Raw genomic sequence first — 23,863 nt, 5'->3', positions numbered from 1 at the left:
GCGAGACAATCGGTGTCCGTCCTGGTCAGCAGCCCTGCCCCTCGGGTGCTGCTGGTGGGCCCGAGCTGGATGCCTGCTGCAGGCTGAGGGCTCTCGTCTCCCTGGCCACCAGCCAGGCCCTCTAGCCCTACCCCCACCTGCTCCCACCCCCACGTCCAGCTGGCCCCAGGGGTACAGACTTCCTTGTAGCCAGAGACAAGGCCCAGGCCCCACCACATGGAACTGAGTGAGGGGAGGACCCTCGCCCCTAGGACCCGCAGAACCAGTTGCTTGCAAGGTGGGAAAGGACCCAGGAAGGAGCAGGGTTGTGACCCAGGGGTACTGGCCCTGGGAGGATGTGAAGCCAGGGCTGTGCGGGACCTCCAGCCCTCCCACGCACATTGCCCACCTCGACCAAAACCCACTGTCCGCCCTGGTGACCCTGGGGAGGGGTGGGGACGGGACATTTGGGAACTGGATGCCTGCCCACCCCTGCCACCCGTGGTCTCTGACGCACATGGCCATCTGTGTCCAGGCCTCGCCAGGTGGGTGGAGGCCTCAGCGCTGAGGGCACCCGGCCCGGAGCAGGTGGCCCACTGCAGGCGGGGACAGGCAGGGGGAGCCCGCCAGCCTGGCTGGTCTTTGCAGCATCCTGTGCTGGGCCAGGAATCCAGCTGGTCTGGGATGGACTTTCCGGCTCCCGTGGCAGGGCCTGGCAGCCTTCGCTGGCAGGAGGCCGGGTCCCGGCTCTTACCCATGGCTCTTCTGCTGCAGAGACCTGTTCTGAAACCCAGGGACAGCACCCACAGGAAAGCGCCATGAAGCCCTGGCCAAGGGCTACTGAGCACTCTGGGTCAGGCCCAAATGACAGCATCCCTGAGCCTCCTGTGCACAGCCACCCCAGGCCACTCTCAAGATGGTGGCTGGGGGCTGAGCCCCAGCTTGGAAGGGTGGGCTCTTGGCTGCCCAGCTTGGCTCAGGCTGCAGGGGCCAAGGCCTTGCGCTGCTTGTGCAGGACTGGGAGAGGGGAGGAGGCAGCAGCAGGCCCTGGAGCCCGCTGCGTCCAGCACGTCTGCCTCACGCTGCTGGCCCTGAGCCAGGTGAGGTGACCAAGTGCTGGGGCCCAGGCTACACCAGGCTCTGCCCAGGACTCGGGGCGCTCCACCCCACTTGGCAGGGGCGCCCTGCCTACAGTGCCCCACAGTGCCTGGTGGTTTCTGGGACCACTCCTGAACAGGACACAGCCTGTGCCTGAGCTGTCGGCTCAAGGTGACAGAAGGTCACTCCCCACCCTGCAGGACCAGGGACACCCAGGCCAGAAAGCCCTGCCGTGGGGCCCTGGGCCTTCCAGCCCTGGTTCCACCCTGGCCTCACACAGCGCCCCCACAGTGTGCCCATCTCAGGAAGGATGTGGCACGGTGTCACACAGGAATTACCCAGGATTCCAAACACCCCAGATTCCCACTCCCTCTGGCCATGGGTGAGGGAGCCGCCAGCCTGGGTATGCCAGCTCCTGGGTGATCTGACCCCAAGGGGCCCAGGAGGGCTCAGTCGGCTGGTGAAGGGGTTGCCTCCGTGGGCAGACTCAGGGTGGCCCCTCCTGTCCAGGGCAGCCCCAGACGCCCTGCTTTCCCAGCCCACCTTTCCTGGGCCAGCAGGGGAGACGGGTGGGGTCTGAGCAACTGCAACCGTAAGATCCCAAACTTGCACAGGGACCCCAGAAACGCCTCTCCTTCTGAGACCCCACCCTGCCCCTCACCTCCATCAGGGTGGTGCCCCCATGACCCACCTGCCCACCAGTCCCCTGAACCCACAGGTTGCTTCTCCCACTTGGAGTGTGGAGCCCCTCGGGGGCCATCCTTGGCCTACCTGCCACCTCCTCAGCCCACACCGGAGACCCCAGCCCCCTGCCGCCTGGGCAGCTCCCCCAGTGCTGGGCCCCCTCCCATTGCTGCCCCACTGGCCCAGCACCGGTCTGAACCCCCCTCCCGTCTGTCCCCGCACCCAGCTTCCTCTGGCCAGTGCCTGACTGTCCCCAAATGAAGACTGCTGTGACGCCCTCAAAGGTCTTCATTCAAGGTCAGTCTAGCTGAGACCCTGGGAGGGGCCAGCCCTGGCCTGCAGAAACCTGTGGATGCTGAGGGCCAGGGCCATCCACGCCTGTCAGGGCCTCTGGCAGCCTGGTCGCCCTGTCTTGGTGAGAGCCAGGAGCAGCCACATGCTGGGCAGTAGGGAGTAGGGCACCCAGAGTAGATGCAGCCAGGGCCCGATCCTGGCTTCCCGTTGGCACCAAGGCCGTGAATGACCCTGTGTTGGGGCCCATCCCTGCTGTGGGCCAGGAACCAAGGAGGCCTGGGGCCTGGGCTGGCATGTCCTCCTCTGCGCCTGAAGGCCAGCCACTTGCCCGGCTCTCCTGGGGGCTCTCGCTCACACTCAGCCCGCACCCTGTTGGGGCTCTGGAGACACATTACTGGGGGCCACCCTGTCCTCGGTTCTCTGTGTCTGACTGTCCAGGGTTGGGGGTGCAGGTACCTGGAGGAGGGGGTGTCTCAAGTTCTCAAGAGTGGCACTGTCCCAGGGCTAAGTGTAGGTCCAGGGAGGGCCAGCCCAGAGGCTAACAATTGGCTAGTCCTTGCCAGGGCTGTCCAGCTGACCATGGACTACCTATGGTCTTTGTTCTGGGCCTTGGCAAAGGTCAGCCTGTCCACTCCTCAGAGACCTGAGTCCCCATGCCAAGAGCAGCTTAGATGTGGCCACTCCAATAGGCCCAGACTTCCTGCTGTCCTCAGCCTCAACAGGGCTTCCCCAGGGCGTGCTGAGGGGCCTGTAGTCCAAGGTTACCAGGGGCTATGGGCAGCCCCTTCCCCACCTGCTCAGACCTTCCTGGCCTCTGTGTTCCTCTTGCCAGTGCCCCCAGGGTCTCTTCCCTCCGCTCTGGTGGCTCTCCCCTGCCCTGAAGAGACAGGAGCAGGAAGGGGCAGTCAGGCAACCCTGTATGTGTGCTATCATGGAGAGTCATTGCTGGCCAGGGGTCGTGCTGAGACAGGCCTTGTGGCTGCCCACAGCACTGCCCCAGGGCTGAGGGCTCCCAGGCAGGCAGTGGGCTGGCAGGGGTTGGCCAGGCTGCTCAGGAACAAGTCTGGCAGGCTGGGCGCCCTCCAGGAAGCCCTGCCTGGGAGGTGCCCAGGCTCCATACAGCTGACCTCACCATCTGCCTGACTCTGGGACCAGGCAACCTGCTTAGGCTGCGGACAGGACTCCGGGAGGCCTCCCCTGGGAGTGTCCTCAGTGACCAGTCTGGCCAGCAGCAGAGCTGGGCGGAGCCTCCTGTGCCAGGTGGCCCAATGAGAAGGTGGCAGGGACCAGACAGGCCCCTGCACTCCTGTCCTGGGCTGCGCCCGCTCACGCTGTCCTCTGCTGACCCCCAGTGCGTCCCTGGGTGGACTGCAGGGTGCACTGGCTGGGACCCTGCTGGGACCAAGCTCGGCAGGGCCACTCCCCTCCCTTTCTCTGACTCTCCCCACACAGACTGCTCATCACCTGCAGAATGATGCTACCGTTCAGGGACCGAGGAAGGGGCCCGCGCTCCCCTCCCTGGGGGTCACAAGTCCAGAAGGGGGCACAGGGAGGACTCCACGGGCTGGGAGCTGGATACCCTGCCCAAGAGCCTCCTGGGGCAAGAGTGCCGTAGGGTGTTCAGTAGGCACAGAGGGCAGCGCATGCCCCTGGGGTAGCCACCCTCACGCCCACCCGTCCCAGTTCCCAGGAGAGGCACCTAGAGGGCCTCCATGCCAGGGACAGGTACGCCTACCTCATGCTCGCCCCTGCCACCTGAGGCGAGGCCAGCGAGGGTCAGTTCCCATCCAGCTGTGCTGGCAGTCCGACGGCCCTGGGGCCACTTGGTGTGCTGCCATGCTGTGATTCCTGGACTGCTGTAGGGTCACCTGAGCCTCACTTGGGAGACGAACCCACTCACTCACCCTGGGGCCCCAGGCCTGCTTCGTTCCCGAGGGGTCAGTGCCCAGAACAAGACGGGCCAGAACCAGAGGGCAGCTGTGCAAAGCCACACCCTGGACATGATCCTCCTCCTGGACATGGTCCTCCTACCTGGCCGTGCCCTAGGCTCAGCACTCAGTTGCTATTCTGGCCAACATGGGTGGACAGTGGGAAAGTGGCTTGCATAGGGTGGGGCAGGTGGACCTTGGAGTGGGCCCACTAGCTGACGGCCTGGGGGTGGGAGCTGCACCATCCTCACCAACCCCCTCTGAGGGGCCGTCCAGATGGGTTGCCTGGACGAGAGGTGGATTCTTGCAGCCTCTCTGAGTCCTGAGGGCTTGCGCTGCTGGGTGGGCTGCCCAGTTAGCCCTGCCGTCTCCAGGGGGATGCTGCAGACCCAGGGTGGGAGGGACACTGCCCTGCAGAGCCTCCTGTCCCCCACTCCTGCTCCACAGCTGGGGCTGGACCCTTCCCCTCGCCGTGCCCTCTCAGGCCCGGAGCTCTCCTGCGCCTCGCCCCAGGCTGGTGTCTGGGACACAGGCCTGTCTTCTTATGTCTGAGATTTGAAATTTTTGCATACGTTTAGTTTGTAGGGAAGTTTAAAGGGTGGGGCTGGGGTGGAAGTAGTCTTCTGGTCCCTGGCCCCATGGCGGTGCTGGCCAGTCTCAGAGGTTGACTTGACCAGGAGAGGCAGGGCCTATCCATGGCCATCTCACTGGGGTCCCCTTGGCAGGGGTGGGGGGACAACCAAAGGACAACCTGGCAGCCAACGGTCACCTCTGTTGCTCCAGACTGGGGCCTGGAGGCCCTTGGAATGGTCTCAGGCCCACAGACACTTCCAGGAAGCCAAGGGGCAGAGGACTGAGTGTCCTGCCTGGGCCCACCATGTTCTGAAGCCTGCGGGCAGTTTTGGGTTTGCCAATGGCCCTGGGAAGATGGCGGTGTGAGGGTCTGTACAGAGGCCTGGCCCAGGCCTGTGGGGACGCGCCTGTTGCTCCAGAGGAGCCCTTGGAGGCGCTGGCCCGCACTCTCCGTCCGGGCTGGAGCCGTGCTCCCAGTTTCCTGCCAAGGGTTTTGTGACTTTAAAAACCGTGCATGCTTTTGGGGAATTAAATACCAAAGGACGCCTCTCGACGCGGGAAGCAGCAGCTGCTGCCGTTCCCAGCAATTTTTCCTTCCTAAATTGAAACATCATTTTCTTTGTTTTTCTTTTGACAGAAATGTGGTTTCATCTTGAAGTAGAAAAAAGGAGCTGCAGAGCACTTTGCTGTGTCTGAGGGGTAGACGCAGGCGGAGGGTGCCCAGAAGCAGTCGTGTGGGGGTTAGCGGGTGTGACCCTGAGTGACCCGCACCTGCTGCACACCCCACGGTCCCTCCTGGCCCCTTGGAGGCAGGTGGCCAGGCGTGTGCAGCCCAGGTGCCAGGTGGCTAAGAAGCAGGGCGAGCCCAGAACCCCCTCCAGTGGGCTGAGGAGGCCGGTGGCTGACGCCGAGGGTCAGGTAGAACTGGGGCCACCACAGGCAGCAGGCACAAACCCACACAGGCCCCCGACGCTGGATGGTGGAGGGGGGCTGTGGCCTGTGGGTGGCCCGAGGCTGGGCACTGCCTCAAGAGGGGCTTCCTGCCCTGCTCCTAGGGTGTGTTGAGCCCGGGGGCTGGAGCCTGCTCCCCTCAGCCCAGGGCCCAGGGGTGCTGATCCTGGTCCACAAGAGGCTGCTGTGCCTGGCAGGTGGAGGCAGGTGTGCAGGGAGGAGAGCATGGTCCACAGGCAGCAGCCTCCCCTCCAGGGCACAGGGGACAGCAGGGGGCTGCGGCTGGGGACAGGATGGCCACCTAGCCCAGATCAGGCAGGAGATGGGTCCGCATGGCCCCGCAGCCCACGTGTCCCTGGAGGAGGAAGCGCAGGTCAGCTGAGCAGCAGGAGTGGCCCCTGGAAGGGCCCAGGAGCGCATGCTCCCAGCCGGGTGGTGCCGCCACGTGCAGCACGGGGCAGGCAGAGCCTGAGACCCTGGCAGTGTCTGCACACAGTCCGGGAGGGCACTGCAAAGTCAGGGGGCCCTTCCAGGGTCGTCAGGTGGATGGAGTGGCCAGCTTCCCGGGGTCTCCCCAGTGGCCAGGATGCCCTTCAGAGGCAGTTGTGAGATCCCTGGACAACCCTGTCTTTGTCACTGGCAGGTGGTGCCCAGATACACTGCCGCCTGGCCGGGCCTCTCTGGCCTGAGTACACCTGGGTGGGGCAGGTGTGCAGGCCTCGAAGAGCATTGGCCACGCCGCGCAGGCCCCAGCTACGGGGTGCAGAGATGTGCCCCCTCGCGTCCCATGGGACCCCTTGACGTCCCAGTTCAGCACTGGGTCTGCCCGCGTGTGCTCATGGGGAGGGGCCCCATGCACATTCCACTCAGAAGCTGGTGTTAAGTGCTTTATTGAAGCCAGTGGCCGTGGGGCTCTTGTGGGACAGCCCTCCACTTCAGGCTGCTCGGGCCACTTGGGCACGTGGGGGATGGGCCCCGGGGATGCAGCATTAACTTGCATTCGAGACGAAGGTGACCCCTAGGGCGCTGGAGTTCTTGAGTGTGTCCATGGGGCTTGCCTCTGACTGAAGGCTCTGGTGCCTTCTTCAGGGACACGGGGCCTCTGGCCAGTCCCCTTTGCCAGGACCCGCAGGTGTTTGAAGGCGGTGGGCAGTGGGCGGCCCAGGAACGGAGGGGTGGTCACATCATGGATCATGATCACGTATTCCCCTACAAGGAATGGATGGGCTGGTCCTCAGGCCCCTGGCGGATGCTGTGGCCCAGGCTCCTGCCACCCTGTCCTAGGCCCCTCAACCGGTCATCTACGCCGCTCACCCTTTTTTCAGGACCCTGCCCAGCACCCACCTGGGGCTCCAGGCCTCCTGGGCACTGGGACCCCAGGACCAAGCTGCCACCCTCCTGGGTGGTCAGCGGATGACACTGGAAAAAGGCAGATGAGGGACAGCTCTCGGGCCCTGGCCCTGGGGACCCTAGCTAACTGGCCATGTGGCTGAGCAATTCTCCTAGAAATATTTTCCTACTTTTTCAGGAGGAAAGTAACTGAGTTCCTCTAAAACGTCTGAGGACAGCTGGATCTCTGAGGGCACGGTGTGTGTGCTTCGGTTTAGAAGCCCCCAGCCCAGCCCGACATGGGAAAGGGGCCAGCCAGGACGCTGCTGGAGCCCGAGGGCTGCCCTGCAGGGGCTCCCGACCAGGAAAACGACTTTTCCTTTCTGCAGTCTGTAAACTGTCTGGAGAGCTTCAAAGTTGGAGAAACCATAAAAAAAGAAAATAAGAAATAACAAAAAGGGAGGTTGCCATGGAAACGGTCCTCTCCCCCTCCCCCGAGCCCGCTGGGGCTGGCACCGGAGCGGGGAAAAGCTCCCCAGGCTGGCCCGGCTCACATCAGGAATGTGGCCACAGCTGAAACGGGCAGGAGTCGCTCCCACCGCAGAGCAGATCGACATTCCAGACGCCAGGCCTGGAAAACGGGCAGCTCTCCTCAGCGGCCAGGCGGGGGCTGGGGACGCCTGCACATTCCTGGGGCAGGAAGAGTCAGAAAAAGCCACGGCCTGGGGCCTGGGGCTGGGGCTGGGCTGCCGGGGAGGGGGCACGTTCTGCAGTGGGGGCCGGCGGCAGGTCGGCCTCCCCAGCGGGCCAGGGTGTTCCCAAGCAGCCTGTCTCTAGGCGTTCCCAAGAACACGCAGCTGCGCCAGCTGTGGCCAGGGCGGCTGGCTGCGGGGCCAGGGTGAGCTCAGCAGGGCAGCGGCCGGGGAACCCAGGCTACAGGCCTGATCTGACCCCACTGCTGAGGACTGTCTCCGTCAGATGGAAGAGGCTGCTGGGAGGGCTCTGATGGTGGGCATGTGCCGAGGCCAGGCTCTCCTGCCACCTGGCTCTACCCTGCATGGCTCTGAAGTGCATCCTCACCCCTGGAGCTGCCGCAGCTCTGGAGACCAGTCCTAGGGTCTGCAGTGACCCTTCTCCCAGGCCTGCAGCTCTAGGGGAAGGAAGAGAGCAGGGTGCTGTCCCCCAGCTTCCGTGTGTCCCTCTAGGAGCCAGCCACACACCTGGACTCCACCAGAGCTGCTGTTGGCTCAGCAGTGGACTGTGAGCACTGCTGTGGGGACAGCCGGGGACCCTGCCTGGACTCTGGTTCTTCTCCCAGCATGAGCACCCTCCGGGTGTGGCCCTGTCTTACCTGACCCAGGGACCTGCCAGCAGTCCTAGCTATGTGAGCAGTCCATTTCTCAGGCTGCCCAAGACTCTGTGAGAGGTGGGGCTGGGCCTTGAAGCCTGCTAGCCTGCTGACCTCAGTCCTGGAGATGCAGGGTGGCAGCCATTTTTGTTGGCCAGGCAGACAGAGAGACACCCTTTCTCTGAGGGACGCAGGTCAGCTGCCTCATACCCACCACCCTGAGGGGCTGTGTCTAGTGAAGATGTCGTTATCATCCTGAGGGAGCTACAGGCCTTTGGCTCTCTGGGTCTGGGGACTCTGGCACAGAGGTGGGGCTGAGGTCCAGGCTCCCTCTGGAGCCCAGGCCTAAAACTACTCTGCAGGGGCCACTGGGCCCAAAGAGCTCTGGCCAAGGCTGACTCACACCCTTGCTCTGCCCTGTGTTGGTGCTGGGGGAGCTGGCGTCCACAGGGGCCTGCGGGGAGTTGGCGTCCATGGTGCTGGGGGAGCTGGCGTCCTCAGGGGCCTGCGGGGAGCCCACCCTGACTACTCTTGGACCTGCCAGTCCAGCCTGCATTGGCCTCACTGCAGTCCAGTTTGGCCATCACCTTGGCAGCCCTCCTCCTGCAATGGTGAGATGGCTCCCACTGTGGCTCCCTTCCCTTCCGGGAAGGGAACACTCATCAACTGCTGCTACCTTATCCACCTTCAAATCCTCCTGGGCCCAGTGCCCTTTCCCAGCAACCCGAGCTCCTCCCCACCCAGGATCTGTCTCCCAGCCCTGGCGCCCCGGCAGTCCCAGTGTCCACTGCCAGGGGCTGGCTGGAGGGGCATAAGTTGCGGTCATGCCCGTCTCTCCAGATGTGCATGAAGGGCAGTGGGCCTGACCGTGGGCCACCGCTGCTCCCTACCTGGGTAGGCCTCTGCCGCCAGCTCTGCTGAGGTCTCTTCAGGCCTGCAGGGAGAAGAGGAGGGGTCCCTGAGTGTCCTTCCCGGGCCCCTTTGAGCAGCATCCATCCAAAGCAGGGCCAGCAACTGGGGTGGGGGTGATGAGGGCCCATGAAAGCAGAGATCCGCCATCTCCACAGGCCACTGGGCAGGCACAGTGTGCCCTGCCATTCTCTGAGGTCCACCTCTGCCTTCAGCCCTGTGCCCACAGCTGTGGTGTCCACTCCTGGAGAGAATCCCTGTGTGGCCTGTGGCCTGGCTCTGCACCGTGGACTGTGGGCCTCCGTGAATGAAGCTTTGTCTATTTCCTGTCAAGCCCGGGTCGCTGGGCAGCAGAGTGACAGTGTGTGCCCAGGGACGGCTTCGGGGCAGTGCAGAGCGTGTTCTGTGGAGCCAGCAACCCGGGGCCAGCGAGGCCCAGAGCCTGCGGGAAGCATGGAGGGGTGGGCTTATCCTGTGGCAGGAAGTTGCCCCAGGCAGCTGGTGCTGATGGGTTGAAGCACCCACCTGTGGCTCTCAAGGGACAAAGGCCAGTATCACCTGGAGCCTCCTGAGTCGGGGAAGGAGAGTAGGCAGGTGAAGCAGGGGGTGGTGGTCCTGCCTGGGGTTCCCCGTCTGGAGGTGGCTGTGACTGAGGGATGTGGCCTCACTGCTGGCCACTTCTGCCTGGCCCTGAGGTGGCTGCAGCCTGTGCCCAAGACGGACTGTGGACCCAAGCCCCAGTTCCGCGGAGGGAGCTCCAGCGATCCTGCCCCCTCGGGTTTATTTTCCTCCTTTTGTGGTCCTGGGGGCTTAACCAGGGGTGCACTACACTGAGCTACATCCCCAGGCCTTTTTATTTACTTATTTTGAGGCAGGGTCTCAGCCTGGAACTCTGTCCTCCTGCCTCAGCCTCCTGAGTTCTGGGGTTCAGGTGTGCTGCCGTGCTGGCCCACTCAGCTTTTTGCTCTGCAGCAAGTGAGGGGTTTGTCCTGCCTACCTGGGCAGCACCTGAGGACCAGCTGGTTGGGTTGGGGTTATCTTCAGGGGAGGAAGTGTGGCCAGCAGAGCCCTCAGGTAGTGTGGTCAGCGTCTGTCCCTTGGCTGAGTGCTTGGCCTCTCCTGCCTTCTATGAGAAGACAGGGCTGACTGGCCAGGACCCCTGGCAGGAGTCCAGCTTTGTGATCCGGTCGAGGGCCTATGCATCGGCTGGGCTGTGTCCCGAAGGCCCTGTGCAAGTGGACCTGGGGAGCCCTGCAGCTGGGTTTCTGGCCTCATCCTCCACCCTGCCCTCTGAGGCCAGTGACTTTCTGTCACTCATGGCCCCGAGGTGGCCAATGGCCAACACAGAGCTGGAGGAGAGCACCAGGGCTCAGTGATTGGCCAGCGTTTGACCCTCAATGAACTTACATGCCGTGTGCATGGTTCGGGTGATAGAAAATTAAAGACAAAAGATTTAAAAATTACTTCATTTTGAGTGGGGGAAAAACGGGCCTCTGCTGGGCCCAGGAGCCGTGTGAGAGATGGTGAAGGGCGGGCGCGGAGGGGAAGGGAGACACATAATTCAGCACTAAGAATAACCAGAGTCTGTCAGGCTGCCAGCGTTAAGAGAAATAAACGGGGTTACAAGAATCCTGAGAGTCTTTAAAGCACCCCCAGGGCTTGGAGAACGCCAAGGCAGAGCCAGGACAGCGCGGGGCGGGGGCGGGGAGCCCGTGGAGGCGCCGATCAACGGGCAGCAGCGTGGGAGACATGTGGTCAGACCTGAGGCTGGTTTCTGCGGAGACCTGGAAGGCTGGGCCCCAGAGAGCACAGGGCAGTGCGGTGGGCCCAGCAGTGTGGGGTGGGGGTCCGGCTGACCCCGACAGCAAGGGGCACTAGCTGTGTGTGCAGGCCTGGCTGGCCTCCAGGAGGCAGCAGAGATCCTTGGAGTCTGCAGGAGCAGAAGGCTTGCCGAGGCCATCCAGGTGCAGCCTGGGGCAGGGCTGGCATCGGGGGTGAGCTCAGAGCTCCAGGCCCAGGGCCCTGGCGGGCCATGACCCCTCCTTTCTTTCTTCATGTTCTTGTGCTTGCAGCTTCTGGGGGTTCTTGGATCTTCGAGTTTTCAGTTTTGATCAAATTCGAAAAAATTTTGCCCCAATTAAAAAGCCTGGCTATTGTTTCTTTCGATCTTTTTCTGCCCCCACCGCCCTCCAGCACTGTGGGTCTCTGAGCCTCAGGTGTGCTCATCTCTCGGGGGTGTGAGGCTCTCCGGGTTCCTGATCCCCTTGCCAAGAAGTCGCTCATCCCTCCGGGTGTCCCCACCAGGGATGTGCAGGTTCTCGTCCTCGCCAGCTCCTCTGGGCCTGTCCCCGCTCCTTTCCAGCTGTCCTCTCCTCTCGGCCTCCATTCTGGGCCAGTTGTGCTTGTTTTCGCTCCTCGGTGGTCGCGCTCTGCACTGGTGTGGTGATCTTGGATCCCATGCCAGACGTTGCTGACCGTTCCTTGCAGAGTGCTGGAGGTCTCTGGACTCCTGCAAGCATTCCTGAGGTCGGGAGTTCCTTAGAGCTAATACAACCCTTTGGATCCTGCCTGCGAGGCCTGTTGGGTGGTGTTTAAGGTGGGCTGGTTATTCCAAGCTACTGCGGCAGCTCCTGCTGCTCCAGAGCCCAGCACACTCAGGTCCAGCGCTCTGCCTCGTTCCCAGATCCTCTGGTCCTCTCAGGTGGCATGCTCCTGACCTCTGCAGCTTGCTTTCATGCAGGCGCTGACCTATGCTCTCTCCTGGGCCCACCGGGGTCAGACACAGGGATGGAGCCATCTCCACACTCCCTGTTTCCCAGCCCAGATGTCCTAAGCCAGCAGCGCTGGTGCCAAGGCTGGGGTGTGCAGCTCCCCTCGGCAGGCCCGGGCAACCCTCGCTGCTGCCAGTTTACCAGCCTGTGGTACAGGGACCTTCTCCCTGTGCAGGCACAGCACCCGACCTTGCCAGGGGCTGGACAGCGAGGCCTGAGACCAGTCTTCCAGAGGCATCCGTACTGCCAGGCCAGGGCAGGGTGACACAGGGGTGTGAGGCTAGGGGTCCTTGGAGCAGGCCAGCATCTGGACACCCAGAGAAGAGACCACCTACGCAGCTGGAGCCAGGAGCCAGTGGTGTTCAGGCAGACCTGGGATAAGGCACAGGAGCACCTGCCCCAGGCTCTTTGGGGTTTACACAGCCCCTTACAGGACACTGCATAAGTCAGAAGCCAAAGGGGACCTCTGAGGCTGGGGCTCAGTGGTTGACATTTACCGAGCACATGCGAGGCACTGGGTCTGATCCTCAGCACCATGTAAAATAAATGAATGAAATAAAGATATGGTGTCCCTCTACAACTAAAAATATTAAAAGGAAAGAAAAAGTCAATGGGGAGCCAGGTGAGGTGGCCATGCCTATAAGCCTAACAGCTCAGGAGGCTGAGGCAGGAGGATTGAGAGTTCAAAGCCAGCCTCAGCAACTTAGCATGGCACTCACAACTCAGCGAGACCCTGTCTCTAAATAAAATATTTTTTAAAAAAGGGGGGCAGATTGGGAATGTGGTTCGGTGGTTCAATCCCCAGTACAAAAAAAAAAAAAAAAAAAAGCCCAAGGGGACGGGACGGGAATGGGGAAGAATGGCCATCTTGAGGCAGGCAGCCTAGCTGAAGCCGGAGGGTGCTCCAGTCTGCTCTCCTGGGACCTGAGCCCTCAGGTTTTCTGCAGCCCCATGGAGAGTCCACAAAAAGTTCCAAAATTAGAACAGTCGGTTAATTGCCAGAGTGCAGCAGGGCCCTGGCTTGAGGCCAAGTTAGAGATGGCCACCGCCTCCTAGCAGCCCTAGCAACGGGAGCCTTAGGAGCCTAGGCCTGGGTGAGCAGCAGCCTCCTTCCCAGAGACAAGGCCTCATTGGCCTCCGGCTCCTCCTGCAGGGAGGACAGCCTGTGCTCTGCCCAGGGCACTCCTGAGCCCCCACCCTCACCAGGGCCTCAGTGCAGCACAGGGCAGCCCCCGTGTTTCTGTGGCTGATTTCCAGGCAACAGAGACAGTGGTCTGATGACCTCTGGGCCTGGAGCCCTGGGACAGGGACCACCCAGGGCCACTAGCGCCCTGTCCCCAGCAGGCTATGCACCTCGGTGGCCCTATTTGGAAGACCTGCAATGGTGGTCTGGGAAGGGCTAAGGCTGCCGCCCCTGAGCCCCTCCGCCTGCTGTGGGGCTGCTCTTCCAGCGGGGCCCGGGGTGCCTGGCGCGGGCAAGCCGCAGGTCCGGCTGCTCCCGCCTGGCCCTCACACCTGCTTCGGCTTATCATTGCTGCTTGGACAGGCCAGGGCTCACTTTCCGTCCTTCAGTGTCTAGAGAAGTGAAGAGCCCAGGCCCTGTCCTACGTTGTCCCTCAACTCCACCCGGAGGAGCCTCCCATGGGGTGGGGGCTCAGGCAGCAGAGGCCACGTGACCATGGTGACCTTGGGGCCCCAGTTCCATAGCCCCTGAGGTTGCCCTTTGTAACTTCCCTTTAGCCCTGACGAGGCCCTGATGTCAAGTCTGCCCAGTCCCTCCTCATCTCCTGGGTGCCTGACCCCCAGCCTCCCTGGGCCAGGCCTGAACTCAGCTCCCTGGAGGCCTCAGCAGCAGGGGCTCATCCCTGCCCATGTCCCTGAGCACATGTAGAGGAACCAGGGACAGGACATGGAGGTGAGCTGCAGGGGCAGCTGGCAGGACTGGGCAGGGCCTGTGGGCTTCGTGGCCCTATCCTGCAGGACTCTTTGGGTCCGTTCTAGAGTCACTGGAAAGCACCTGTTCTAGGGCTCCCACTGGACCTGCGTGGGATGCAGAGGGGCAAGGTGCCCGTGAGAGCACCTGGCGCTCACGCCCCACCAGGCGAGCAGGGCCTGTGGCCTCCTGGCAGGTGCTCTGCAGAAGTCACATCCTGGGAGGCTGAGGGCTCTGGGGGAGGTAGAGCCTGTGGCCATCACATTACCTGCTGTGCTTATAGGCGGGATGAGGGCTGCTCATTGAGCCCAGAGGGCACTGCAGAGCCCACATCCCAGGGTCTTCCTCCACGGGGTCTGCACACCCTCGCTGTGCTTGGCAGGATGCTGGGCTCTGTGACGGTCGTCCGCTCAGGGTTGCAGGCTCATGTGCGTCTGGCCTGTTCCGTGGTTCCAACTGCATGGCTGCTTCATGGCTGGGCCTACCTTGCTGGTCATGGCACACTGACCAGGGCACATGCTTAAAGAAAGGCCTCAGCACAACCCTGCGCCCATCCTCTTCCAGATCCCCCAGTCTGGCCGACCTGGTGGTTGACTAGGTTCCTACCCAAAGTGTCCCTGGGGATTGGTGTCCTGTGGTCAGCTGGAGGCCACTTTGTCCTGGTGGTGTGGCTTCTTCGTGCTGACTGAGGGAGCAGCTGGCCACCAACCTGCATCTCTAGGCTGGGGTAGGTGGGAGCCCAGGACACTGGAGTCTGTTCCCCCTCAGGAGTGCAGACAGCCTTCGAAGGGGAACGGAAGGCTGGAGATAGACGCGCATGGTCACCCTTGGCCAGCTCAGAGGGGCTGTGCAGGCTGGCAAACATCATCTTTTCAAGTAAAAAAAAAATTAATTGACTCCATCTGTGTTGGCCTAATGACTGATTAAATGACTAATCACGGAAGTCTTAATTAAACCCATTTTTCTTTGAGCCGGGGAGGGGGAGGGGTTCTGTTGGCCTCCAGTGTGTGTGGGGCACCGGGTGAGCTGGCCCTCTACTGAGAGCCGCCAGGGAGCAACTACACCCAAGGTCACCTGCAGCTAGCTTCTCCGGTACATCGCAGGGCTGACTGGACCACGCCTGGGCCCATGGGTTTGCAGGCAGACGCATTTTTCGATCACAAAGCTCGCAATTAGGATTTCTGGGGAAAATGCAAGCAGAGCTAAGCCGTTCTTCGGAATGCCTGTGTGCGCTGGGCGAATTCATGACCACACTCATTAAATCGAGTCCATCTTCTGCAGCGGACACAGTTTCACGTCACTTGGGGAGACAGCTTTTGGTTGTGTTGTGAAATTCCGTAATGGGCCTGGAATGTGTCCGCAGGAATGCAGCAAGGGGCCCTCGAAGGAAATGCGTCCCTCCCAGGGAAGCAGGCAGCCTGGTCTGCTGGAGCCTCCGCCCACTGTCCAGGGAGCGCCCAGTTCCCCTCGCCTGAGCCCGTCACCAACACAGAGAGCTTGGAGAGGCAGCAGCTCAGGGCTGGACTCTGAGGATGCAGAGCAGCCCTTCCCTGAGCCTGGGACGCCCCTCAGGCTACAGCAGCTCTCCAGGTTGGGCGGCCATGGTCCTGGCAGGCCTGGACTTCGCACCGTGAGGCCTGGAATGGCCCCGATCTCATCAGAGGCAGGAGCAGCAGCAGGAGCCAGGGTGCTCGTGGTCTCTGAGTGGATGGGTCCAGACCCTCTGCACTCGCCTGTCCATGAGGGGCCCTTGCTGCAGGATCCCGCCTTTCAGGTTGTCTTGCACACAGCAACGGTGACCAGGCCTGGCAGCTTTCACACGTGGCTGCAGGTGGGGCTGGGCTGGCAAGCCTGGCACTGGCCTCTGTGCCCACATGCTGTGCCCACAGTGGGGCATGGTGATTGTGGGACCCTCTGCCTCTCTTACCTCCACTGAGACCCCTGATTTAGGAAGGCAAAGGCAACTTTTCTTAGCCAAGGAGAGATTACAGAAGCGTGCTGGAGGTGAGGCAGAGGCCAGGATTTCTCCAGCACTCGGCCCTCCTTGGTGACTCAGAACCAGCTGCTCCTCTGCAGTTTCAGGCTGATGTGTCCCTGTCACTCTTGGGTGGTGCAGGGGCTCCTCTGACTCCCTCCTACTGTTTGAAACCTTCTGATACAGTGACAGCTGCTGATGTGGGCCAAGTTGCTTCGGGGGAGCCATAAGTGAGGCCTGCTAGGGTGTCCCAGGATTCCCAGCAGGTGAGCATGGGCAGGGGGCTATGAGCGGCCTGCCCCTCCCCAGTGGCCCTCTGGGTGCTGAGGGTGGCTCCTGTCTACAGAGCAGCAAGGGAGGGCACTGTAGTTATGAGGGCCAGATGAGTCCCCTGTGCAGCCTCAGCCTGGCTACCTGTGCTCACTGTTGCTGGACACCAGCAGCAGAGTGAGGACCACCTGTCCTGGCCCCACCTGGCTCCCCACAGAGGATGGCAGCCACCTGGTCTTGTTCCACCGCCAACCTCAAACCTCTTGGGAGAGACAGGAGGACAGGACTCCCATCCCTGCTGGCCTCTTCCCAGTGATGCCAAATGCCAGGCAGGCTGCCACTGGGCCCACCACTCCCAGTGGCCACTTAGGGGACAATGCTGGAGCCCACCAGGTCTGACAGCCCAACCCAGGCCACTGGAAACCGAGTTTCCACCCTACGGATGGACAGGTTTCCTGGTGGTGCACAGGCTGGTTGACCTTTGCCTGCAAGATATGTGGGGCGTCTCACCCAGCCCTGCACAGTGTCCCCATGTGGAAGCCTCACACATACGCCTGCCTCGCATCACCTGGTGAAGTTGTCCCCAACTTGTGCGACTGGATGGAGCCAAGGGCTTGCCAACCGCCTGAGATTCCCAAGCAGGAGACACATTTCTAACAGTTTGTTACAGCCTCTCAGCTTAGGCAGACCAGGGAAGGCACAGACACCAGCAAGACAGGAAGGAAAACATCCCAGCAGTGGCTCTGGGGACACCACAGGGACAGAGCCATGGCCGTTGGGCTCCTTGGGCTGTGGGACTGTGTCCCTGGGGGTGGGTTTGGGTCTGAGCTCCATTTATTGCCACAGGGTGAGGCCACCGGGCTGCCCTGTCCCCTGTTCCCCTCCATACCCACAGTTCCCTCCAAGGAGCTCCCTCTTTAATGGAGTCAGACCAGAGAAGGAAGGAGGGAGGAGAGAGGTGGGCATGCTCATGAGTGGCCTGGCTGGGCTGCACAGGGGTCCTGCCCCCGGACAGTGTCGGAAGCACTCACCCCTCAGCCCCTGCCTGGCTGTTGGTGGGCAGCAAGCCCTTTGCACACCCTGCCGTAGAAGTGACCCCTCCAGCACCTCCTGGGTTTCTCATGTGCAGACCAGAGGTGGCTTCTGAAGGTGCTGTGTCTGCCTCTGGACCCAGGCTGGGCTGCTCAGAGGATGGATTCCTGACCTCTGCAAGGTGGGGTCCTCGGGCTGGAGCTGCTGCAGGGGGCTGGTGCCCAGATCAGAGCGAGGCCTGGTGGGGGTGCAGGAGGCTCTGGGAACATGGCTGGGAGGCCCTGGCCTGAGGCTGCCCTGTGCCTCCTTTGGCTGGCTGTCCAACAAGCACCCACAGAAACGGAGTGGCCTCCAGGGGACAGAGCTGGGGAGTCTGGAAGGGGTCTCCAGGTCAGTGTGCAGTCAGTAAGTGGACCTGGGGGAATGGGGGGCTGGAATGGAGGTCTGGGGAACTGCTATGGGAACGTTCAGGGGCATCTTCAACCTGAAGCCACACCAGGGCGCCAGGGGGCACCTCACAGCTGGCCACCTCCCCAGGAGAGCAGAACAACTCTGGGAGAACTCAAGATTAAAAAATCTCTCCAGGATTTCTATACCCAGAAAACACCAACCCTCCACGGGGAGAGGCTCCCAGGGAAAAGTGGCCTCACCCTGGGCAGCGGGGCAGGACCCACATCCCCAGGAACCCCTGAGGTTGGGGGAAATGTGGGGACTGAGAGCAACCGGGGGTAGGGGGCGGGGAGACTGCCAGTCACAAGCGCATTCAAGCGTGGGGGATCATTTTAAAACAGGGAAGTCTGATTCTGCCGCCCCATCTTTCTGGGGTCACAATAACCCCCGTGTGCGGATGTTTAATTTCCGGACCCTGGAAGCCCCTGGTGGGCACGCGGGAGGACAGGCTGGGCCCCTCGCTTCCCGGGAGGAAGCAGGCAGCAGCAGCCTCTGGCCCGGACAAGCCGGCTCCAGCCACCCTCAGCTGCAGGCCAAAGCGGAGGCGCTGCGCGGGCTCCCGGGAGGAGGCTGGGCGGACAGGAGCGCCACACTGGCCGGATCTTGGCTGTTTTCCTGTCAGTGCCTCAGCTGTGCGGAACGAGCTTCGTCTTCGCCTTCGCTTCACAAACGTGACTCAGAGCGCACGGGACGCACCCCCGCTGGAGCGGCTCCCGTCGCAGCGCCGCCTCCCAGGGCATCAAAGGCTTGTCAGCTCGCCAACACTTGCCAGCCTCCAGGTCCCGGCTCGCCCCACGCCCCCTGGCGTCGGCGATGCGCAAGCGGATCTCCGCCCCCGTGCTCCGCGGCCTCCCCCGGAAGACCTCCTCGGGCCCGCGCCCGGCCCTGCCCGGGGGCGCGGCTACGGCGACGCAGTCCCCGGCTCCCGAGGAGGCGCTCGCCGCCTGCTCCCGGCGGCTCCTGTTTGCTACCGGGACAGGAGGCCAGGGAGGCTCTGCGGTCGGAGCCCGGGCGTGGCGACACACGGGTATGCGGGGCGCCAGGAGCCCTGCGCCGCCAGCCAGCTCTTCTCCGGCGGCCCCGTCCAGCGTTCTCCCACCGGCCCCGCCCACCGGGGCGGCCCCGCCCACCGTTCTCCCACCGGCCCCGCCCACAGCGCCGGCCCCGCCCGCCCTCGCGCTGCCTGGTCCTGCCTGGCTGGGAGCACTCTGCACAGTGACGCCAGGACGCGGCTCTAACTAGCTCCCAAATCTCACAGGTTCCCTCAGGCCGGGGCCAGCGGGCACCCCTGGCGGTGGCCGTGGGTGCCGGCTGCTCTTCCAGGGGCCCTCTCTTCCTCCATAGCTCCTGGGCCAGCCTGCAGGTGCTGGGGGCTTCGGGGCTTGGGTGGGGTGGGGGCGGGGGCTGTCCCATCTTTCCCGGTTGTCTTAGCTGTCAGCCGGGAACACAGGTGGGTCTGCATTTGGACCGCCCGTCCCCAGAAGGGGGCCCCTTTTCTTTTTTTAGTTGTAAATGGACCTTTATTTTATTTATATGCAGTGCTGAGAATCGAACCCAGTGCCTCACACATGCTAGGCAAGTGCTCCACCACTGAGCCACAGCCCCACCTGAGGCCCTTTTGAGCAGATGCACCACCTTCCTAGACCAGCACTGTGGGCTCCTCCTGGCCACCACCTGGGAAGACCCCTCGCTTGTGTTCTCCTCTGTGTCACATGCCCAGGAGAGACTGAGGCATGTGTGTAGCAAGGTCCATGCCCAGGGCATGGTCAGAACCAAAGGCCCCTTCAAGGACCTGCTGGTGGGAAGACCAGAGCTAGCCCTCTGGAACACCCAGGGAGGGGTAGTCTACCTGCTGCCTCCTGTTGGCTCCTGGGCAGTGGGCATCACACCGGAAGGGCACAGGCTGCCTCTGGGCTTGCTGCCGTCCTTCTAGAGAGTTGGGAGGGAGGAGAGAGGAGCAAGCTCAGAGAGGCCTGGCCAGGGGCTCCACGGATACACGTAAGTGTGTGGGCAGTGAGCCTGGGCTACCTTGTGCGGGCTGTGCAGGAACAGGAAAGGCTGGCGCCCAGGCGGAGGGGGCCCAAGAAGCAGGTCCCGGAATTCAGCATAGCCTTGCTCCACTTGCCGCTGATGGTCCCCGAGACACTGGGACTGGCGTCCCCTGGCTGAGCAGAAAGAAAGGAAGGACCCTTGAGTCAAGAAACAGACGGCCCAGAACCTTCCATGTAACTCTTCTGAAATGTGTCTCTGGCCTGAGGCAGGCTGGGTGCTGATAACCACATGGGCTCTGGCCATCCGCCAATTCTAGTGACATGGTGGGCGGGACCCTTTGCTGGGTTCCACCTTTGTCCTGTGTACCCGCTTTGCACCAGCCAAGTGTACAGGAGTGTGGGCAGCAGTGTGGACAGCAGTGAACAGGGCAGGTTCTGTGGTGGGTGGATTTGGGATCCCACCCCCTGCCCTGTCTGGGGTCCAGCACAGCTCCCTGCAGGCCATCCCTGGGCTGGGGAGGGTTGCCGCACCTCTGGTTCTCTCACCTGAGATGTTGGGCTTTTGTTTAAGGTCTGGCAGGGACTCAGGACAGACAGGCCGGTGCTCAGTCCTGAAAAGCCCGGTGGGCTTCTCTTCTCAGCACAGGGTGGGCCGGGAAGCTTCTGCTCAAGTGTGGCTTCAAACTGGGCCTAGGGAGCAGCAGCCCCGAGAGACCCTGAGAGGACAGAGGGCTAGTGCCCTGTGCAGACCCCGCCTGTCTTGGCTTTCTCCTCTCTAGGGTCCCAGGGCGTGGGGATCAGGTGTTGCCACCCTCCCCTGGAGCTGTGACCCTCGCGTCCCTTCCTCTGCTCACACAGCGGCGCAGCAGAGGTGAGCATCTGAATGCTAGGCTGGTGCAGGGGCCCTGGGAGCCCCCAGCGTGCGCACTCGTGCATCAGAGTCCACTTTCCCAAGGGAGCCTGACTTGGGGACCCTCCTGACAGCCTCCCACCCTGAGATTCCTGTGAAGACTGGAGGGAGGTGGAGCTGGCTGGGCAGGGAGGTTCTGAAGGGGGAGCCTGGGCAAGGGTAGTGGCCTCAGCCGTGATGGAGGGTCCCTGGGCAATGCCGTGGTGGGACAAGGGATGGAGCTCTGTAGCCAATGGCGGGTGGAGCAAGGGATGCCATCCAGGCAGGGTTGGAGCCAGGCCTGGTGAGGGGTTGGCCAGGGGTCCAGTCTGTCTGGACCCAGATTCACTGGAGGCAAGAGACATCCCAGAAGAGGTAACTTAGGCCAAGGGAGTCTGCAGGCAGGACCCCTGCCCTAGGCTCTCGGGCTGGTTCCCTTGGTGAGTGGTGGCTGAGTGGATGGGTGTCTTTTGTGCATGCTCTGGATGGGACCCTGGGGCTGGAGGCATTACTGTCCCTTCCCCAGGGTCCCACTTCTGTGGGGAGTGACAGAGATGCTGCAGGAGCTGGGCCTCTGAAGTATTTCCAGATTGCAGGTGGGAGAGTTATTTCTCTCGGAGGTGTCTTCATCTCATCTCACGGTGCGTTATAAAAAGCACCATCTCTCCTTTGGCAAGGACAGTCCTTACCTGCATCCTCCCTCCACCCCCAGCTGTGCTGCTCATGGCCTGGGCAGCATGGGCACCAAGCTACCACGGCCTGGTCCCACTTCTTCACCCCCTGTGGGTTCCCTTGCAGGCTGAGGGTGCTAACAGGACCAGGTGCCCTGTGGACACTGGCAGGCAGGTGCCAGCTGTCACCCAGGTTCCAGCAGCTCGTGCCCTCCTGTGGGCTGCAGCTCAGGAGCACCAAGGATGCTTGGCTCACACCTGGCAGTACCTCGGCCTCGCCTGCCACACGGCATCCTCAGGGGCGGGGTTAGAAGGGGCAAGCCTTTCTACCGTGCAGCCAAGGGTCCGCCTCCCTTGGGCTGCAGGCTCTCCTGCTGTCTAAAGCAGCACCTTCCCTGAATGTCATAGTAACTGCTGTCTTTGGGCCACCAACTTGGTGCCAAGCACTTGCAGGCAGATCTCGTGAACACAGAGCGAAGCTCTGCCACTCCTGCCGCACAGGTTAGGTGGGAGCCATGGCCTCACCCCAGACCCCCGGGGAGCCTGGACTTGCCGGCATCAGTGGGAAGAGGACCCGGAACATCAGGGACCCAGGAGAGCCCGTTCCGCCCATGCAGGCTGGATGTGGAGGCTGCCTGGATGGAATGTACAGCGGGCGCTCCCCCCGCCAGCCCTGGCTGAGGAGCGAGGGAGCAGGGTGCTGAATTGGCAGGGACCCAGCCACAGCGGTGAGAGCAGGACCTCGCCCAAGGGGGAGCTGGGCCCTGTCCTGGAAGGTTCTGGCTCACTTGGATCCAGGAGTCCTCCCCATTCCCTTCCTTCCAGACTACCACCTTTCCTCCCCAGCAGGGCCACCTGACCACGCAGGGCAGCCCTGGGACTCTGGGCTTTGCCTTCTGCTCACTCGCTGAGATGCCCGCTCCCCACCGTGACTGCACCAGCGGCTGGGATGACTGTGGTGGGTCCCGTCTGGCCTCTCGGCCCCTCAGCCCTTAACCCACCTCTCACCCGGTCTTGTTGGTCATGGGGCGCTGCCTCCCCTGCTTGCCCCTGCTCTGGGGTGCCGCCTGAGCTTGTCACCCTCTCTGTAAACTGGATCTATTAGGCCAAACCTGGGAAGGGAAAGGCTGACAGTCTGAAGGCACTGACTCCTGACTTCAGAGGAGAGACCGCAGACACCGCCAGGTCAGGGCCAGCTGCGGTCAGTGTGGCCTCTGTCTCGGGTTTCTTCCAGCCCCAGACGGGGTGGCCACTGCCAGGCAGGAGACATGTGTCAATGATCCCAACCACGTGCTCCGTGGGGCCCCAGAGCCACCGCGACCGAGGTCCCCACGGCCACCGTCCCAGTGCTCTGGGGGACAGGGCTTGGTGGAGGACGGGGTCCATGCCGGCTGCAGGTACCTTCGTGGCGGCTCCCGGTGCATTTCTGGGGGTTCTCCTGCCCTGGCCACCAAACTTGCGCCCTCCAGCCAGGCTGACCCTTGGGCAGGGCTCCAGCGCTGGGAGTGACTTCCGATACTGATCACAAGGATGATGGCTTCATCAGCAAGATCAAGGTCGCGCGGCACCTCAAGGGAGGGGACTCCAGAGAAGGAGAGGCTGTGCCGGGGATCAGAGCGGGCAGCCTGACCTCTCCGGGAGGGAAATGTCAATTAATTATCCTTTTACAGCTGAGTCAATTAGACTCCCCAGTCACCTGTGTAGGACGCCGAGGCAGAGGCACCGGGCGGCGGGAACAGGGGGCTGTGAAAGCTGCACCGGGCAGCAGGAGCCCAAGCCACAGGCCAAAACGTCTTCTTCATTTAAGTGAATCCCAAAGATAAAATGTTACTGGCCCCAAGGGGAAGGAACGGCCGGTGTGGAGGTGACCAGACACACTGTGTTAATCCTCAAGGGTGGACTCTGCTAGCCAAGGAGCTGCACTCATGGGAGAGCCTGGAGAGCTGGTGCAGGAGGCCCAGAGCAGTGGGCCGGGCAAAGCAGTCCCCATGGGGAGGACGTGGGATGGGGTCTCCATGAGTTGGAGCGCTGTGCACGGCCAGCAGGCACCTTCAGGCCTTCACAGGCTGCCCAGGCCACTAGCCAGGGTTCCTCCGCACTCCCTGCCCATCCAACCTGTTTACCCAGGACGCTGGCCCCTCCATCCTGCTGTGGCCAGGGATGGCCTGGCGGGTCTGTCCTCAGTGGATGGAGGTGCCGTCTCCAGCAGCCTGGGGGCCACAGGGCCCCTCCTCCCTGTCAGTCCCTGTGGCTGTTGGCTTCCCTGAACAGGCCTCCCCTGGCACCCAGGGTCCTGGAGCCCTTGGACACCCCTGGGCTGCCTCCCGTGGTCCTTACCCAGCAGGGACATGGCCCAGGATGGGGAGTCTGTACTAGGCACCTTCTCAGTGGTCTGTACACACGAGCCTCGCCTGCTACATGAGAAACCGAGGCACAGCCAGCTCAGGCCCAGGGGCCACCCTGCCCACGGAGAGCCACCTCCTGGGTCACTGGGGTTGCCAGGGAGTGCGGCCAGCCTCCAGGGCCTAGCAGGTGTGCAGTGTGCTGCAGCAGCCTGTGGCCCCAGTCGCCATGCCCTCTGGCCCGGGCGGGCACGAGCTTTCCAGGGCACAGAGAACGGGCTTGATTCATTTGCCCACATACACTCTGAACATTCAGAAAATGGCATGGGCCACGTGTTTGCTCCCAGCGTCCCAGCGGTGTGGCACGGGGTCCCGCCTTCCCAAGGCCGAGCTGCTTCCACAACTGCCCCTGGGGCCACAGGCAGGGAGTGTGACGACTGATGGGG

At 62.7% G+C, this 23,863-nt stretch overlaps 1 protein-coding gene across 8 annotated transcripts in view; it reads right to left on the bottom strand.

The window, feature by feature from the left end:
- Positions 1 to 6,420: 6,420 nt before the first annotated feature.
- Morn1 (MORN repeat containing 1) overlaps positions 6,421 to 23,863 on the bottom strand; it is a 46,965-nt gene continuing 29,522 nt past the window's right edge. For all 8 annotated transcript variants that reach the window (XM_047522453.1, XM_047522480.1, XM_047522473.1 and 5 more), the window contains 4 exons: positions 19,553 to 19,689; positions 19,374 to 19,453; positions 9,075 to 9,118; positions 6,421 to 6,716 (listed from right to left, as the gene is read on the bottom strand). In XM_047522453.1, the coding sequence (XP_047378409.1) occupies positions 6,526 to 6,716; positions 9,075 to 9,118; positions 19,374 to 19,453; positions 19,553 to 19,689 (452 nt within the window). In that variant the 3' untranslated portion in view covers positions 6,421 to 6,525. The remainder of the gene's footprint in view (positions 6,717 to 9,074; positions 9,119 to 19,373; positions 19,454 to 19,552; positions 19,690 to 23,863) is intronic.

This window comes from Sciurus carolinensis, chromosome 1 (genome assembly GCF_902686445.1).
Source record: "Sciurus carolinensis chromosome 1, mSciCar1.2, whole genome shotgun sequence".
Classification (NCBI taxonomy): domain Eukaryota; kingdom Metazoa; phylum Chordata; class Mammalia; order Rodentia; family Sciuridae; genus Sciurus; species Sciurus carolinensis.
This window is presented reverse-complemented; position numbering and strand designations above follow the sequence as displayed.